This window comes from Amblyraja radiata, chromosome 2 (assembly GCF_010909765.2).
Source record: "Amblyraja radiata isolate CabotCenter1 chromosome 2, sAmbRad1.1.pri, whole genome shotgun sequence".
NCBI lineage: Eukaryota > Metazoa > Chordata > Chondrichthyes > Rajiformes > Rajidae > Amblyraja > Amblyraja radiata.
In genome coordinates, this window is record NC_045957.1 from 70913328 (window position 1) to 70930827 (window position 17500).

General features: G+C 43.7%; 1 protein-coding gene across 2 annotated transcripts in view; it reads left to right on the forward strand.

The window, feature by feature from the left end:
* The window catches only part of sacm1l (SAC1 like phosphatidylinositide phosphatase), a 56926-nt gene extending 47122 nt beyond the window's left edge, over positions 1–9804 (forward strand). For both annotated transcript variants that reach the window (XM_033048600.1, XM_033048610.1), the window contains 4 exons: positions 1721–1814; positions 3604–3696; positions 4683–4740; positions 8334–9804. In XM_033048600.1, coding sequence (XP_032904491.1) covers positions 1721–1814; positions 3604–3696; positions 4683–4740; positions 8334–8470 — 382 coding nt within the window. In that variant the 3' untranslated portion in view covers positions 8471–9804. The remainder of the gene's footprint in view (positions 1–1720; positions 1815–3603; positions 3697–4682; positions 4741–8333) is intronic.
* The last annotated feature ends 7696 nt before the right edge of the window (positions 9805–17500 follow it).

Sequence of the window (17500 nt, forward strand, 5' to 3'; positions counted from 1 at the left end):
GGGATGTCAGGACTTTCATATCAAGAAAGACTGGATAGACTCGGTTTGTACTCGCTAGAATTTAGAAGATTGAGGGGGAATCTTATAGAAACTTACAAAATTCTTAAGGGGTTGGACAGGCTAGATGCAGGAAGATTGTTCCCGATGTTGGGGAAGTCCAGAACAAGGGGTCACAGTTTAAGGATAAGGGGGAAATCTTTTAGGACCGAGATGAGGAAAACTTTTTTCACACAGAGAGTGGTGAATCTCTGGAATTCTCTGCCGCAGAAGGTAGTTGAGGCCAGTTCATTGGCTATATTTAAGAGGGAGTTAGATGTGGCCCTTGTGGCTAAAGGGATCAGGGGGTATGGAGAGAAGGCAGGTACAGGATACTGAGTTGGATGATCAGCCATGATCATATTGAATGGCGGTGCAGGCTCGAAGGGCCGAATGGCCTACTCCTGCACCTATTTTCTATGTTTCTATGTTTAACTGCTGATGGTAGTAGCATAATGAATTCTGAAATGTATAGACACATCCTATCTGCTCAAGTTCAAACAAATGCCTCAAAACTCATTGGCCGGTGGTTCATTCTACAGCAAGACAATGATCCCAAACATACTACTAAAGCAACAAAGGAATTTTTCAAAGCTAAAAAATGGTCAATTCTTGAGTGGCCATGTCAATCACCTGATCTGAACCCAATTGAGCATGCCTTTTTATCTGCTGAAGAGAAAACTGAAAGGGACTAGCCCCCAAAACAAGCATAAGCTAAAGATGGCTGCAATACAGGCTTGGCAGAGCATCACCAGAGAAGACACCCAACAACTGCTGATGTCCATGAATTGCAGACTTCAAGCAGTCATTGCATGTAAAGGATATGCAACAAAATACTAAACATGACTACTTTCATTTACATGACATTGCAGTGTCCCAAACATTCCAACCCCCGCAGAGGGCTCTAACTTTGTGACATTTAGACCTGGAGCGGGGCCGTACATAGCCCGGCGCGACCTTAAATGGCCGTGGGACTTTCCATCGCCGGCCTGGGGCTTCAACATTGGGAGAAAAATGGTGCAGGGGAGAGAAAAGACTTTGCCTTCCATCACAGTGAGGAGGAGATTCACTGTGATGGATGTTTGTGTGAATTGAATTGTTTGTGTGTCTTGTAAGAATTGTTTGTGTTTGTATGGCTGTAGAAATGGAGTTTCGTTTGAGCCTCACTGAGGTTCAAATGACATGGCATAAATATTGAATTGAATTGAATTATGGTGCCCTGAAATGGGGGACTATGTATAAACACTGCTGTAATTTCTACATGGTGAAACCAAAAAGAAAAAAATTGCCTTTTTTTAAAAATCTGACAATGTGTACTTTAACCACATGTGATTTTTTTTTCCATTACAAATCTCAAATTGTGGAGTACAGACGCAAATAAATAAATGATGGCCCAAACATTATGGAGGGCACTGTAGTTGAGAAGCTGAAATGATATTCTGTGATGTTTTGAGAAGGCACCAACATTTCCTTGCCACAGCTTAATGTTGGCTCCTGAGTTGGATTATTGACGTCATTTGAAAAGTAGTCTTGTCTTCTCCAAATTTAAATGGTGAACTGTCTACCCATCTACTAGACATGTTGTCCCTTTGTTTTAATATGCCTGCGGCTTACTGACTATGTAAACATCTTCAGCTTAATTATCTACCATCGTTTTAATTGACCTTATTCTTATTTTCTTTAGGACAGGGAAAAGAACTAAATGGGGTCTTGTAATGGATGGATGGAACTCAATGATAAGATATTACAAGAATAATTTCTCTGATGGATTTAGACAGGTAAGAAATTATTCTGCATTTCCTTACCATTAACAACAATCTCACATCTACATTTTATACTTTTCTTCTTTTGTAGGCCATTATATAATACTAGACCAAGTGCAGACCCGTTGGGTCTGTTTCCCCAACGGCGTTTGCGGGGGGGGGGGGGGGGGGGTGTGGGAAGAGGGGGGGGGGGGGAGAGGAGGAGGAGGAAACGGGATAGATTTGGGAGGGAAAGGAGAGCGAGGTAGGGGGTGAGAGATGGGGAGAGAGATGTGGGATGGGGAAGATGGGGAGGAGGGAGGGAGAGGGGTGGGGGAGAGAGGGGAAAGAGTGGGGAGGGAGAGTGGAGGGGAAGGGGGAGAGAAGTGGAAGAGTGGGGAGGGAGGGAGGGGTAGGGGGAGTGATGTACCTGCCTTCTCTCCATACCCCTTGATCCCTTTAGCCAACGCAGCCGTTCCCTACCCGTAGCCCCCACTGGGGGGGGGGGGGGCGGCATCACACACACTAACCACCCCCACACACAGAGTTGGAAAAGTGTATAAACACCGTTCCCTACCTGTAGCCCCCAGGGGAGACGTGGCCGTCGAAGTCGGGTCCCGGCCGTCTTAAAATAGCGTATCATGAAGTCGTCGAAGTCGGGTCCGTCTCGGCAACGCGGGGGGGGGGGGGGGGGGGGGTGGCAGGGCGGCATCACACACACGAAGCATCCCCACACACAGAGCCTTAAAAGTGTAATGTCCCAACGCAGCCGTTGCCTACCCGCAGCCCCCACGAGAGACGTGGTCCTCGAAGTAGAGCCGTTCCCGAAAGGCCGTTTTTAAATGGCGTCGCTTGAGGTTGTGCTGCAGGCGCCAGCAGCCGTTATGGTCGCTGGCCAGCAGGAGGCGACAAAATGAGTGAGGGTGGGGGGGGGGGGGGGGGGTGAAGGTTTTAATGAAAAAAATGGACATAAACACAACAAAATGTAATGAGGAGTGGATAGCTGGAAGGGAATGTGAAATGTCTACCGAAATGGCTGCTTGTATGGGTGAGAAGCCAGTTTGTACTCTGTACTATGGCAACGATGTATTTGAGCATTGGGCATTGTGACATCACACGATGGAACGTTCACCATTGGCTGGTGCTCCTGCATAGGCATATGTAAATGAATCCATTCCGATTGGACATATGTGAACATTGGGCATTGTGACATCACACGATGGAACGTTCAGCAGGGGCTGGGGCTGGTGAAGATTCTGTGGGTGAGAAGCCAGTTTAGTTTTGAATTTTTGGTGGGGGGATTTGATTAAAAACGTGTACTTAAACACGACGAAATGTAATGAGGAGCGGATACCTAGAAAGAAAAGTGAAATCTCTACCGAAATGGAAAAGATGTCGGCGAATCTGCGTCCGGTTTCGGAGTTGCAGGGAATCAAAGGAAGAAATGCGGCCGGAAGCCGTACATGTAAATGGATCCGTTCCGATTGGACGTCTGCGAGCGTCGGGCATCGCGATTGGACGTCTGCGAGCATCGGGCATTGTGGCATCGCACGGCGGGAACGAATCGGAAGGCAGGAAGGGATCCGGACGGATGGGGCGAGAGTTTTAAATAATAGATAGATAGATAGAAGATAGATAGAGAAGATAGAGACAATTTACTATGGGCTGCCAAAACAGATTTTTTGGATCTGCAAAGTTTTTTTTTCATTTTCAGAAGGATGCCTGGAACATACATAAGGAGAAGTAAAAGATGCAATATGCAACTGCTTTTTAAATAAATGTAATTTTCTGCCTGTTAATGCACAATGCACTTATACTGTTGCAGGATTCAATAGATCTGTTTCTTGGAAACTATGTTGTGGATGAGGCTGATAATTTGGCATTTTTACATGACCAGAAAGAGTGGAGATTCCTAGCGGTAAGTTTGGAAATGAGTGTCCATCTTAATATTATTACATGGTACTTTGGTTATAATTTGAATCTTTAGCAGTATTGCTGACATAACTGGTGTGCATTCTGGAGGCAAATACTTTGTATCATTGGGTAGTGTATGCATCTCTGAATCAGATAGATGGATTTAAGTCCTACCCTAAACACTTAGCAAAACTATGTTCTACACCTTTGGTGCCATCTTTAAAGTCAAATACCAAATTGAGACCTTTTTCCTTTCTCAGATGCAAAAGATCATGTGGTACTATTTTGAACAAGATTAGGAGAGTTTTTTGAAGAAGATTATCAGCTTCTTCCGCCAGCCTACTTAGATATAGAGCTGAGAAGCCAGATGCAAAGTGTATCCAAAATCTGTGTTTTGCTGAGTGTTACGTCCAGCGATGGGATTGGAAGGAGGAAGCGCTGTTTGAAAAGGCAGCACAGTGGCACAGTAGTAGAGTTGCTGCCTTACAGCGGTAGAGTCCTGGGTTCAATCCTGACGACAGGTGCTGTCTGTTCGCAGATTGTACGTTCTCCCTGTGCCCACGTGGGTTTTGTCTGTGTGCTCCGCTTTTCTCCCACACTCTAAAGACGTGCAGATTTATAGGTTAATTGGCTTCTGCAAGTTGTAAATTGTCCCTAGTGTGTATAATAGTGCAAGTGCATGGGGTAATCACTGATTGGCGTGGACTCGGTAGGCTGTAGGGCCTGTTTCCACGCTGTATCTCAAAAGTCAAAAGTTAAGTCCAAATATTTGCCCTCTGGCTTTATCCCCAACTTCATTAATTCAAAACGTATGCACAGAAGCTAGACAAAGCAGAAGAACAAGTGTCATAAAGCCAGCAGTTGTCAGTGGATCTGCTAATCAGAGAGGGAATGGATCAGCTCTCGTGTATATTTATCATTAGTGTTTAAAGAAAGCTACGCTTGAAACACTTCCCATGTTAAATGTTATTTTTGTCCATTGTATCACAGCTGCCTATAATCATGGTCGTGGCTTTCTCGATGTGCATCATTTGCTTACTTATGGCAGGTAAGGAAAATATTGCAATTGGAACAAATAATCATTGTTCAAGTTCATTTGGTTTCCTGTATTTTGGGATTCAATTAAAAATTATTTGGATGCATCGACAAAAAGTATGGATACTGAAAGTCTCAAACAAATGCAGCAAGATTCAACAGGACAGACAGCATTTGTTAAATGTGAAATAGACAATAGACAATGGGTGCAGGAGTAGGCCATTCAGCCCTTTGAGCCCAGCACCGCCATTCAATATGATCATGGCTGATCATCCACAATCAGTACCCCGTTCCTACCTTCTCCCCATATCCCCTGGCTCCGCTATATTTAAGAGCTCTGTCTAGCTCTCTCTTGAAAGCATCCAGAGAGCCAGCCTCCACCGCCCTCTGAGACAGAGAATTCCACAGACTCACAACTGTGTGAGTCTGTGGAATCTGTGGAGTGTGAAAAAGTTTTTTCTCATCTCCGTTCTTAATGGCTTACCCCTTATTCTTAAACTGTGGCCCCTGGTTCTGGACTCCCCCAAGATCGGGAACATGTTTCCTGCCTCCTGCGAGTCCAAACCCGTAATAATCGTATATGTTTCAATAAGAAACATATCCTTCTCATCCTTCTAAATTCCAGAGTATACAAGCCCAGCTGCTCCATTCTATCAACATATGATAGTCCTGCCATCCCGGGAACTAACCTGGTGAACCTACGCTGCACTCCCTCAATAGCAAGAATGTCCTTCCTCAAAGTGGGAGACCAAAACTACACACAATACTCCAGATGTGGTCTCACTCGGGCCCTGTACAACTGCAGAAGAACCTCATTGCTCCGATACTCAACTCCTCTTGTTATGAAGGCCAACATGCCATTTGCTTTCTTTACTGCCTGCTGTACCTGCATGCTTACTTTCATTGACTGATGAACAAGGACCCTCAGATCCCGTTGTACTTCCCCTTTTCCCCAACTTGACTCCATTTAGATAATAATCTGCCTTCCTGTTTTTGCCACCGAAGTGGATAACCTCACACTTATCCACATTAAATTACATCTGCCATGCATCTGCCCACTCATCCAACCTGTCCAATTCACCCTGCATCCTCTTCACAGTTCACACTGCCACCCAGCTTTGTGTCATCTGCAAATTTGCTAATGTTACTTTTAATCCCTTCATTTAAATCATTAATGTATATTGTAAATAACTGCGGTCCCAGCACCTAGCCTTGCGGTACCCCACTAGTCACTGCCTGCCATTCTGAAAGGGAACCGTTAACCCCTACACTTTGTTTCCTGTCTGCCAACCAATTTTCTATCCATGTCAGCACTCTACCCCCAATACCACGTGCTCCAATTTTGCCCACTAATCTCCAATGTGGGACCTTATCAAATGCTTTCTGAAAGTCCAGGTACATTACATCTACAGGCCCTCCCTTGTCCATTTTCCTAGTTACATCCTCAAAAAATTCCAGAAGATTAGTCAAGCATGATTTCCCCTTCGTAAATCCATGCTGACTCGGACCGATCCTGCTACTATCCAAATGTGCCGCTATTTCATCTTTTATAATTGACTCCAGCGTCTTCCCCACCACCGATGTCAGGCTAACTGTGCTATAATTCCCTGTTTTCTCTCTCCCGCCTTTCTTAAAAAGTGGGATAACATTAGCTACCCTCTAATCCACAGGAACTGATCCTGAATCTATAGAACATTGGAAAATGATCACCAATGCACCTACAATTTCTAAAACAATTTCCTTAAGTACCCTGAGATGCAAACCATCAGTTCCTGGGGATTTATCTGCCTCCATTCCCATCAGTCTACCCAACACCATTTCCTGTCTAATGTGAATTTTAGCCAACTGGTCTTAACTAATTTTTTACTCTTCACATACCTAAAGAAGCTTTTACTATCCTCCTTTATATTCTTGGCTAACTTACCTTCATACCTCATCTATTCTCCCCGTATTGCCATTTTAGTTATCTTCTGTTGCTCTTTAAAAGTTGCCCTATCCTCTGGCTTCCCGCTCATCTTTGTTATGTTATACTTCTTCTCCTTTATTTTTATACTGTCCCTGACTTCACTTGTCAGCCACGGTCACCCCTTACTCCCCTTGGAATCTTTCTTCCTCTTTGGAATGAACTGACCCTACACCTTCTGTAGTGTTCCACTGTCATCGCTGCTAGTGTATCTTTCCAGTCAACTTTGGCCAGTTCCTCCCTCATGGCTCCATAGACCCTTTGTTCAACTGTAATACTGGCACCTTCGATTAACCCTTCTCCCTCTCAAATTGCAGATTAAAACTTATCATATTATGGTCACTACCTCCTAATAGCTCCTTTACCTCGAGTTCCCTTATTAAATCCATTTCATTACACAACACTAAATCCAAAATTGCCTTCTCCCTGGTAGGCTCCAGTACAAGCTGCTCTAAGAATCCATCACGGAGGCACTCCACAAACTTCCTTTCTTGGAGTCCAGTATCAACCTGATTTCCCCAGTCTACCTGCATGTTGAAATCTCCCATAACAACCGTAGCATTACCTTTACGACATGCCAATTATAACTCTTGATTCAACTTGCACCCTATATCCAGCTAGTATTTTGGTCTGTTAACAAGATTGTATGGTTAACTGCTCCATCAGTTATGATTTCATCTGTGTCTGAATGATGTGGAAGAATAGTAAGTAAGTAAGTAAGTTTATTGGCCAAGTATTCACATACAAGGAATTTGCCTTGGTGCTCCGCCGACAAGTAACACCATGTGGGCGGAGTGCAATACGATGCATGTAATGCAGTACGATGCATGTTAGAGATAAAAAATTGCTATGTGCTTGACCTTGCATTTTAATGAAGTGTAATACTTCCAATTTGGCTTCAAATTAAACATTATTTCCATTGTTAGAGTGGTATGCATCCAGAACGCAGCCGCCCGACTCATCACCCACACCAAATCCTGGCATCACATCACTCCAGTCCTCAAACAACTTCACTGGCTTCCCATCTCCCACCGGATCACCTACAAAATCCTGGTCCTCACCTACAAAGCCCTCCACCATCTGGCCCCCCCATATCTCACTGACCTCCTCTCCCCCTACCAACCCTCACGGTCCCTCAGATCCACATCAGCCGGTCTCCTCTCCATCCACAAGTCCAACCTCCGCAGTTTTGGGGACAGAGCCTTCTCCAGGGCAGCTCCCAGGCTCTGGAACTCCCTCCCCCAACTGATCCGCAATTCCGTGTCCCTCACCATCTTCCAGTCCCGCCTCAAGACCCATCTCTTCACCTCTGCCTATCCTTAGCCCCACGTCCCCCTCCCTTTTCATCTGTGCTTGAATTGCCTCATATTGTGTTTTGAATTGAATTCTGTCTTTAATTTGTGTACTAGTCATGTGTCTACTATTTATTTCATTCTGCTTACATGTTTTTCCTCTACTTGCTAAATTTTTGTAAGGTGTCCTTGAGACTCTTGAAAGGCGCCCATAAATTTTTTTAAAATTATTATTATTATTAAAATGAACAGTTCTAAAATTGCATCACGTTCTAATCACTAAAACCTAATGCTGCTGTTTATTTATGGAAGCTTAACACGTTTAATTTTACTCTTTGCATCCGATGTTAGGTGACACCTGGACTGAAACCTTGGCTTACGTGCTGTTCTGGGGAAGTGCTAGCTTTGGGACCGCTGCTATCATCCTGTTCAATGGCAAAGAATTTGTTGATGCACCGAGGCTGGTTCAGAAAGAGAAGATGGACTGAATGTGTACCTGTGGAAAGCAGCTTAGCCACCAAGATTCTGTGCAAATGTGGAGGATCTTCTAACCTGCTTTCCACGCACCAGGCCCATGCGTGGTGATTTTAAAATAAAACTCTTGACTGAAAACAACGGTCGCGAACTGCAGTCGGACTCGGATCGTTCAGCCTTAACTGTTATAAAGATTTCCTTTTAGCATTTTGAACGATTATCAGAAACCACAGTACAAATTCCAATAATTTTATTTTCCTGTACTGGCATCTAAAAAAACAGCTCATACAGGTGTTTCATCCAGGGTATCAGTTCAGATGCAATAGTCCTCTGACTTCTTTCTTCCACGCAGCTTGTTTGCATTTATCATGAACCAATAATGGATCAATGACATATCTGCAGAAATAAGTTGTTGCTTCCAGATTTGAAGTTGATTACTTCAATGTTTTGTATAAAAGTTTGGTATCAACTTGGCGAGTAACCTCCTTTAGATCAGTTCAAAGCTGCTGCTTCCCATCATTGAGCAAATATCTATCTGCAACAAAAGTAACTTTTAACCAGGGGGGCTGTAATTTATATGCAAAGTTGTACAGCAAACTTTAGATGACGATGGAATTTATATTATGTTACAGAATCAACTGTATCTTCAGTTGTCTGTTGCTGTTTTCTTTTCCTTTATTGCAGTATACTTGCATCATAGTTGAATGTTTGAATCTGCTCTCCAATGAAAGATAATTTAGCTAGGTAAAAGAAACCCCTTATATACATTTACTTGAGCACCTATTTTCCATAATGAACTACAATATTTAAATATTTAAGAAACGGATTAAGTATTCACATGAAATGGTTTATATTGCCATTGCTATCAAAATAATGCAGTCAGATTCTTCTCACCCCTCAAACAGTGCCTAGTTTCTGTTCATGTTATTTTTAACATTCTGAGGTACATGTATGAATTGTTAATGCTATGAACTATTTTTACATCTTTATTGTAGATGTACAAAACACACCTGAAGCTGCAATGAAACAGCAAATTTGCAAAACGCCTTCAAACTGTTGTGCAATCATTGAGGTAGATGATGATTCAATCAGTGTATTTTGCAAGTTGAAAGCAAGTATTGACTTTTAAGAATTGAATTATCAAATCGATGTAAGAAATTGGGTCAATCATTCACTTATGAAACTATGATGAGACAGGGTGAGGTGTGGGAGAAAAGGGGTGGTATATTGCTATTTATATACGTATAACTCTAATTGGTTTTCTAACCTTTTTCCATTCCACTGTTGCCCTATTCTGTGTTATGTTTGTGTTCCTTTCAGAGTAATAAATAAAGTCTAAAGAAGAGCTTAGATTTTTATTCCCTTTTTAAAAAAGGATTTATCTGTTAATATGTATCTGAACTCCACTTAGCTCGATGTGTTTGTAATGTGAAACATGTACATTGCAGAACTTCTGGGGTGTATACTTGCTTAACAGAGGGGCCTGTGGATATATCTTAGAAAGTGGTATGACATATTGAGAGAGCCGTTAGTAAAGCATGTGTTCCAAGGTTTCTTAACGACAGAATACAAAATTGGGAACAATTTGTTCGACTTTTTCAGCCCACAATTGGAGTATTGCATCAAATTCTAGTCACCACACTTCTTGAAGGATGGAAAAATGACAAAAAGAGTGCAAAAAAACGTTTTTTATAACTATTCTTCATTACATAAACATTGCAAGTACTCTTTTGAAAAAAATCTGAAAAATCTGAAAGAGCTTGCTGCGATTGTAATTTGGATCCAATTGAATACAAAATTTTCCCATTCTTGACAAGGGATGTAGCTGTTGGGAGCTACATCCCTTGTAGATCATATTGAGATTAGCTGTGTTGAGGGAGGCTGTGTTGAAGTGCAAGTGTGTGAGGTAAGTGCTGAGACTTTGGCTCGTGCGGCTTCTGTGAGAAGTGTGAGTGAAGGATGGTGCCAGGATAAGGTAAGTTCTGTTTTTTTAAATAACCTTTCCTTGTTCTTAGTGCCGAAAGAAGAGGGGCATGTTCCTGCGGGAAGTGAGTCCAGCTGCAGTTCCTGACTGACCCTTTGAGGAAACTAGGGCTGTGAGTGGATGACCTCGGGATCGTCAGGGAGAATGAGAGCCCCATAGAAAAGTGTTATAATGAGGTGATCACATCGGTGGTAAAGGCAGAAAGTAGGTGGGTGACCACCAGCAAAGGGAATAGGCAGAAAGTGCAGGAATCCCCTGTGACCGTCCTCACCAAAACAAGTATTTGCTTTTGGATACTGTTTGGTGGCGTCGAGGGGAGGGAATGTCCTTTCAGAGGAGAGCAGCAGCAGTAAGGTCTGTGGCACAAGGTCTGATAGAAAAAGGGCTGATGTCCTGCAAAGTGAATATGGGAAATTAGGCAAAAGGTTAAATCTCAGGACCTCAAGAGTCGTGATCTCCAGATTATTCTCAGTGCCAGTGTGGGTAGGAATAGGAAGATAGGACAGGTAAATGCCTGGTTAAGGAGTGGTGCAGGAGGCATGAATTCAGGTTATCGGACTATTGTGTTCTCTTCTACGGCAGAAGTCATTGAGTCATACAGCATAGAAGCAGCCCCCTCGGCACAACTCGTCCATGATGATCAAGATGTCCCATTTTAGCTTTTTCTGTCTGCTGCATTTGGCCCTTATCCCTCTAAATCTTTTCTACCTGTCCAAGTGTTTTTTAAATGTAGTTATTGCACCTGTCTCAACTATCCTCAGGCAGCTCATTCCATATAACCACCGTACCTATACCTAAATGAGTGAAAAATGTTGCCCCTCGGGTTCCCACTAAATCTGTCCCCACTTACCTTAACCTTGTTTCTGGATTCTCCTACCCTGAATAAAAGACTCCATGCATTCACCCTATCAATCCCCCTCATTATTTAAGGTGATGTGTACAAGAGGGATGGGTTGTACCTGAACTGGAGGCGGACCACTGATCTTGCACGGAGGTTCACTGCTGCTACTCATGAGGGTTTAACTTAGGTTAGCAGGAGGATGAGATCTAATGCAGTAGTGAGGTAGGGAGCCTGGAAGTCAGTACACTATGACAGCAAGTTCAGTATACAGGGGCACAGGAGGAAATGAAAGATGCTTGGATTAAATTGTGTTTATTTCAATTCAAGTAAGGCAGATGAACTCAGGATGTGGATTGGGACATTATCGCCATTACGGAAGGGACTGGACTGGCAGTTTAACGTTCCAGAGTACAGATCCTACAGATGAGATATAATTTGGGATTAAACGAGAGGGGAGTTGCTTTATGTTTAAGGAGAATGTCAAGGCAGTAGTCTGAGATATCACTGAAGGATCGTCCAGTGAAGCTGTGGGTGGAGCTGAGAAATAAAAAGGGGATGATTGCGATTGGCCCCAAAATAGGCAATTGGAAAATTTGGAACAACTAAGCCAGAAGATTGCAAACAATTGCAAGACTAATAGGGTTAACATAAAAACATAGAAAATAGGTGCAGGAGGAGGCCATTCAGCCCTTCAAGCCAGCACCACCATTCATTGTGATCATGGCTGATCGTCCCCTATCAATAACCTGTGCCTGCCTTCTCCCCATATCCCTCGCCTCCACTAGCCCCTAGAGCTCTATCTAACTTTCTCTTAAATCCATCCAGTGACTTGGCCTCCACTGCCCTCTGTGGCAGGGAATTCCATAAATTCATAACTCTCTGGGTGAAAAAGTTTTTTCTCACCTCAGTCTTAAATGACCTCCCCTTTATTCTAAGACTGTGGCCCCTGGTTCTGGACTCCCCAACATTGGGAACATTTTTCCTGCATCTAGCTTGTCCAGTCCTTTTATAATTTTATATGTTTCTATAAGATCCCCCCTCATCCTAAACTCCAGTGAATACAAGCCTAGTCTTTTCAATCTTTCCTCATATGCCAGTCCCGCCATCCCAGGGATCAATCTCGTGAACCTACGCTGCACTGTCTCAATCACAAGGATGTCCTTCCTCAAATTAGGAGACCAAAACTGTACACAATACTCCAGATGTGGTCTCACCAGAGCCCTATACAACTGCAGAAGAACCTCTTTACTCCTATACTGAAATCCTCTTGTTATGAAGGCCAACATTCCATTAGCTTTCTTCACTGCCTGCTGTACCTGTAAGCCAACTTTCAGTGACCGGTGTACAAGGACGCCCAGGTCTCGCTGCACCTCCCCCTTACCCAACCTAACCCCATTGAGATAATAATCTGCCCCCTTGTTTTTGCCGCCAAAGTGGATAACCTCACATTTATCTATATTATACTGCATCTGCCACGCATCTGCCCACTCACTCAACCTGTCCAGGTCACCCTGCAACCTTCTAACATCCTCTTCACTGTTCACACTGCCATCCAGCTTTGTGTCATCCGCAAACTTGCTGGTGTTGCTCCTAATTCCCTCTCCTCTTCCAAATCATTAATATATATGGTGAACAGTTGCGGCCCCAACACCGAGCCTTGCGGCGCTCCACTCGCCACTGCCTGCCATTCTGAAAATGACCCGTTCACTCCTACTCTTTGCTTCCAGTCTGCCAATGAATTTTCTATCCATGTCAACACCCTACCCCCAATACCATGTGCTCTAATTTTAGTCACCAGTCTCCCGTGCGGGACCTTATCAAAGGCTTTCTGAAAGTCTAGATACACTACATCCACTAGCACCCCTTCATTTTACTTGTCACATCCTCAAAAAATTCCAGAAGATTAGTCAAGCATGATTTCCCTTTCATAAATCCATGTTGACTTGGACTAATCCTTTTACTGCTATCCAATTGCCCCATTCTTACCTCTTTAATAATTGATTCCAGCATCTTTCCCACCACCGAAGTCAGGCTAACTGGTCTGTAATTCCCCGTTTTCTCTCTCGCTCCTTTCTTGAAAAGTGTGATAACATTAACTATCCTCCAATTCACAGGAACTGATCCTGAATATATTGAACATTGGAAAATGATCACCAATGCGTCCACTATTTCTAGAGCCACCTCTCTGAGGACCCTGGGATGCAGACCATCAGGCCCAGGGGATTTATCATCCTTCAGTCCCATTAGCCTACCCAATACTATTTCTCGCCTAATGAAAATTTATTTCAGTTCCTCTACCCCCTGAGATTCTCTGTCCTCCTGTACATCTGGGAGATTGTTTGTGTCTTCCTTAGCGAAGACAGATCTGAAGTACCTATTCAACTCTTCTGCCATTTCCTTGTTGCCCATAATAATTTCACCCGTATCTGCCTTCAAGGGACCCACATTTGACTTTGCTACTCTTTTTCCCTTAACATATCTAAAGAAGCTTTTACTGTCCTTCTTTACATTCCTGGCCAGCTTCCATTCGTATTTCATCTTTTCAGCCCATATTGCCCGTTTTGTTTCCTTCTGTTGTCCTATGAAAGTTTCCCAATCCTCTGGCTTCCGGCTACTCTTTGCTGTGTTGTACATCTTTTCTTTTAGTTTTATTCTATCCCTACCTTCTCTTGTCAGCCACAGTTGCCTCCTATTCCCCTTAGAATCTTTCTTCCTTTTTGGAATGAAATGATCCTGCGTCTCCCGGATTATGCCCAGAAATTCCTGCCATTGCTGTTCCACCGTCATTCCTGCTAAGATCCCTTTCCAGTCTACCTTGGCCAGCTCCCCTCTCATGCCTTCATAGTCCCCTTTGTTCAACTGCATCACTGACACTTCCGATTTAACCTTCTCCTTCTCAAATTGCAGATTAAAACTAATCATATTATGATCACTACCTCCAAGTGGTTCCTTTACCTCGAGTTCTCTTATCATATCTGGTTCATTGGACAACACTAAATCCAGAATTGCCTTTTCTCTGGTCGGCTCCATTACAAGCTGCTCTAAGAATCCATCTCGGAGGCATTCTACAAACTCTCTTTCTTGGGGTCCTGAACCAACCTGATTTTCCCAGTCTACCTGCATATTGAAATCCCCCATCACCATAGTGGCATTATCTTTGTTACATGCCAGTTTTAACTCCTGGTGCAACTTACACCCTACATCTGGGCTACTATTTGGGGGTCTGTAGATAACACCAATTAGTGTCTTCTTGCCTTTACAATTCCTCAACTCAATCCACAGTGACTCTACCTCGTCAGTCCCTATGTCTTCCCTCGCAAGGGACTGAATTCCATCCCTCACCAGCAGAGCTACCCCCCCCTCCTCTGCCCACCTGCCTGTCCTTTCTATAGGATGTATAACCCTGAATTCCCAGGCCCGATCCTCCTGCAGCCACGTCTCAGTAATCCCCACAATGTCATATCTACCAACCTCTAACTGAGCCTCAAGCTCATCTACTTCTAATACTTCGCGCATTCATATACAATACTTTTAATTCCTTACGCATCTCACCTTTCACATCGATCCCTATTACACTTGGCCATACTCTCTTATCCCTTTGTGAGCTTCCTTTCCCGTTAATTCTGGGGTCATTAACCATCCCTTTACTCTCTTTCCCTTTAACTCCGTCCTCGACTATCCCATTTGGCACCACACCCCCCTTATTCAGTTTAAAACCACCTGTGTAGCAGTGGCAAACCTGCCTGCCAGAATGCTGGTCTCCCACCTGTTAAGATGCAATCCGTCCCTTTTGTCCAGTTCCCCCTTACTCCAAAACAGATCCCAGTGATCTAAGAATCTAAATCCCTGCCCCCTGAACCAGTTCCTCAGCCACACATTCAGGTCCCGTATCTTCCTGTTCCTGCTCGCGCCAGCACGAGGGTTGATGAAGTTGGGTATTTTTAACTTTCCCAATATAGGCTGGGACCGCATTAGTGCCAATGGCTTAGATGGGGTGGAATTTGTCAAGGAGAGGGAAAAGCTTGACTTACTACTCTAAGACAATTGTAAAGGGCAAGTGCTGAAATGTAATTGTGAGCCTTTTGGAAGCAGTGACCACAATTATTGTACCTTTAAAATATGAATTTATCCACAAGATAAATTTGTAATTTGGGGCACTGTAAACTTTGAAGGTATTAGACTGGAACTTACAAAAGTTAATTGGAGTAGATTGTTTGCAGACAAAGGGATGTCTGGAAAGTGGGATATTTTTAGAAGGGTCATAGTGAAAGTTCAAAATATGCAGATGGCAGTAAGGAACCCTCGATGATGAGAGGAATTAAATCTCAGGTCATGGATCAAGTGTAAGTTGCTGGGATCCCCTGCATAGCGGATTGAGTAGCATACTTAATTAAGTAGCCAAGAATGTTAATGGAATGGAATACTTTATTGTCACGTGTGACTAGGCAAGACTGTAAATGTAGTCCAAATGTAATTTGGACTTCAATGGGGCCTTGATAAGTTTTCCCCATGGTAGACTGCTCTGTATGGTTAGATTGCTTGGGATCGAGGGAGAGATAGCTAACTGGATACAAAATTAGCTTCTGGGAAATGGCAAATAGAGTTTAATCCAGTGTATGCAGTTCATGGTATCTGTGTTATAGGGCTTACCTGGGAACAGAGTATTTCAGATTAGGAAGTTACAAATGAGGAGGGTTGAACAAGAGGTCTTGTGATTGACATATGGAAGGTGTGACCACCGTATTGCAAATTTCCAGATGCAATTTGAGAGTGAAAAACACTGGATGAAATCCATTATCTTACATTTAAATAAGACCACTTATTTTTGGGGTTTGAGGTTTGTTTTCTAAAGAATGGGCAAACAAATCAAAGAGGAATGGTTCCACACTTGAGATGCACAATGAGATATATTCACTAGGAAGCAGATAGTGGTGATGTAAGTGTGTCTTTTGGACTGGAGGCCTGTGACTATTGGTGTGCCTCAGGGTTCAGCAAAGATCTTAGAGCAGAGCAAGATGGGCTACTCCTGCGAAATACAATGGGCTGACGTGTGGTACGCTACGGAGGGGATCCTGGGCATTTTTCCCCGCCCATTTTAGTAACCGGAGCCTACCTGGGACGACAGATGGCACAATGGGCTAAGTGTTCGGCTGGCAACCAGAAGGTAGCCAGTTCGAATCCCGCTTGGAGTGCATACTGTCGTTGTGTCCTTGGGCAAGACACTTCACCCACCTTTGCCTGTGTGTGTGATTGGTGGTGGTCGGAGGGGCCGTAGGTGCAGATTGGCAGCCACGCTTCCGTCAGTCTGCCCCAGGGCAGCTGTGGCTACAGAAGTAGCTTACCACCACCGAGTGTGACTGAGGGGTGAATGAATAATGCGATGTAAAGCGCCTTGAGTATTAGAAAGGCGCTATATAAATCCCATCCATTATTATTATTACCTGACCCGACCCGACTGTAATCAATGTTGCGGGGCAACAGTTTGTGTGTGTGATTATAAGGTTAGATTCATAATTCTGTCAGTTCATACTTCTTGTCAAGAATAAAATTTGACTCTGGTAATTGTCTTTTTTAATGTTTTTTAAATCATTTCTTTTTAAATGGCTCACAAGCAGTGTTTGAGTTGATTTTGTAGTAACCGGAACCGACCCGACTCGCAGGGTAATTGACATTGCGGGGGAAGTTTTTGTGCGTGATATAGGGTTAGATTCATAATTCTGTTAGTTCATAATTCTGTTAATTCTTGTTAAAGAATAAAATGTTTATAAACACACATACATGAATGTGATATAAATGTATATAATCATATAACATACACAATTATATTTCTTCTGATCCAATGATGAACTTTATTTCAGACTAGACAAGGGACATTAAATAAGAAACATTGTAAACCTCCCCGCAACTTCACACACACGAGGCCTTATCCCCCCCCCCCGGCACTCCCTCGCCTGCCCCCACACTACAATGTCTCCCCCCCCTCCTATGCCCCTCTCCCGCTGCCCCGGGCCGCACACTCCCTCTCCCCGCTGCCCCGGGCCGCTCACTCCCTCTCCCCGCTGCGGAAACAAAGCTCTGATCTTTGGCCGGAACAAGATGGCGGGGACTGGTTGCTAAAATGAGTCCTATAATCACCCATGAGCGTACTACACGTTTGCGTGAGAGTAACCCATCTTGCTCTGCTATAAGATCTTTGGGGTTCAGTGCTGGGGCCTCTGC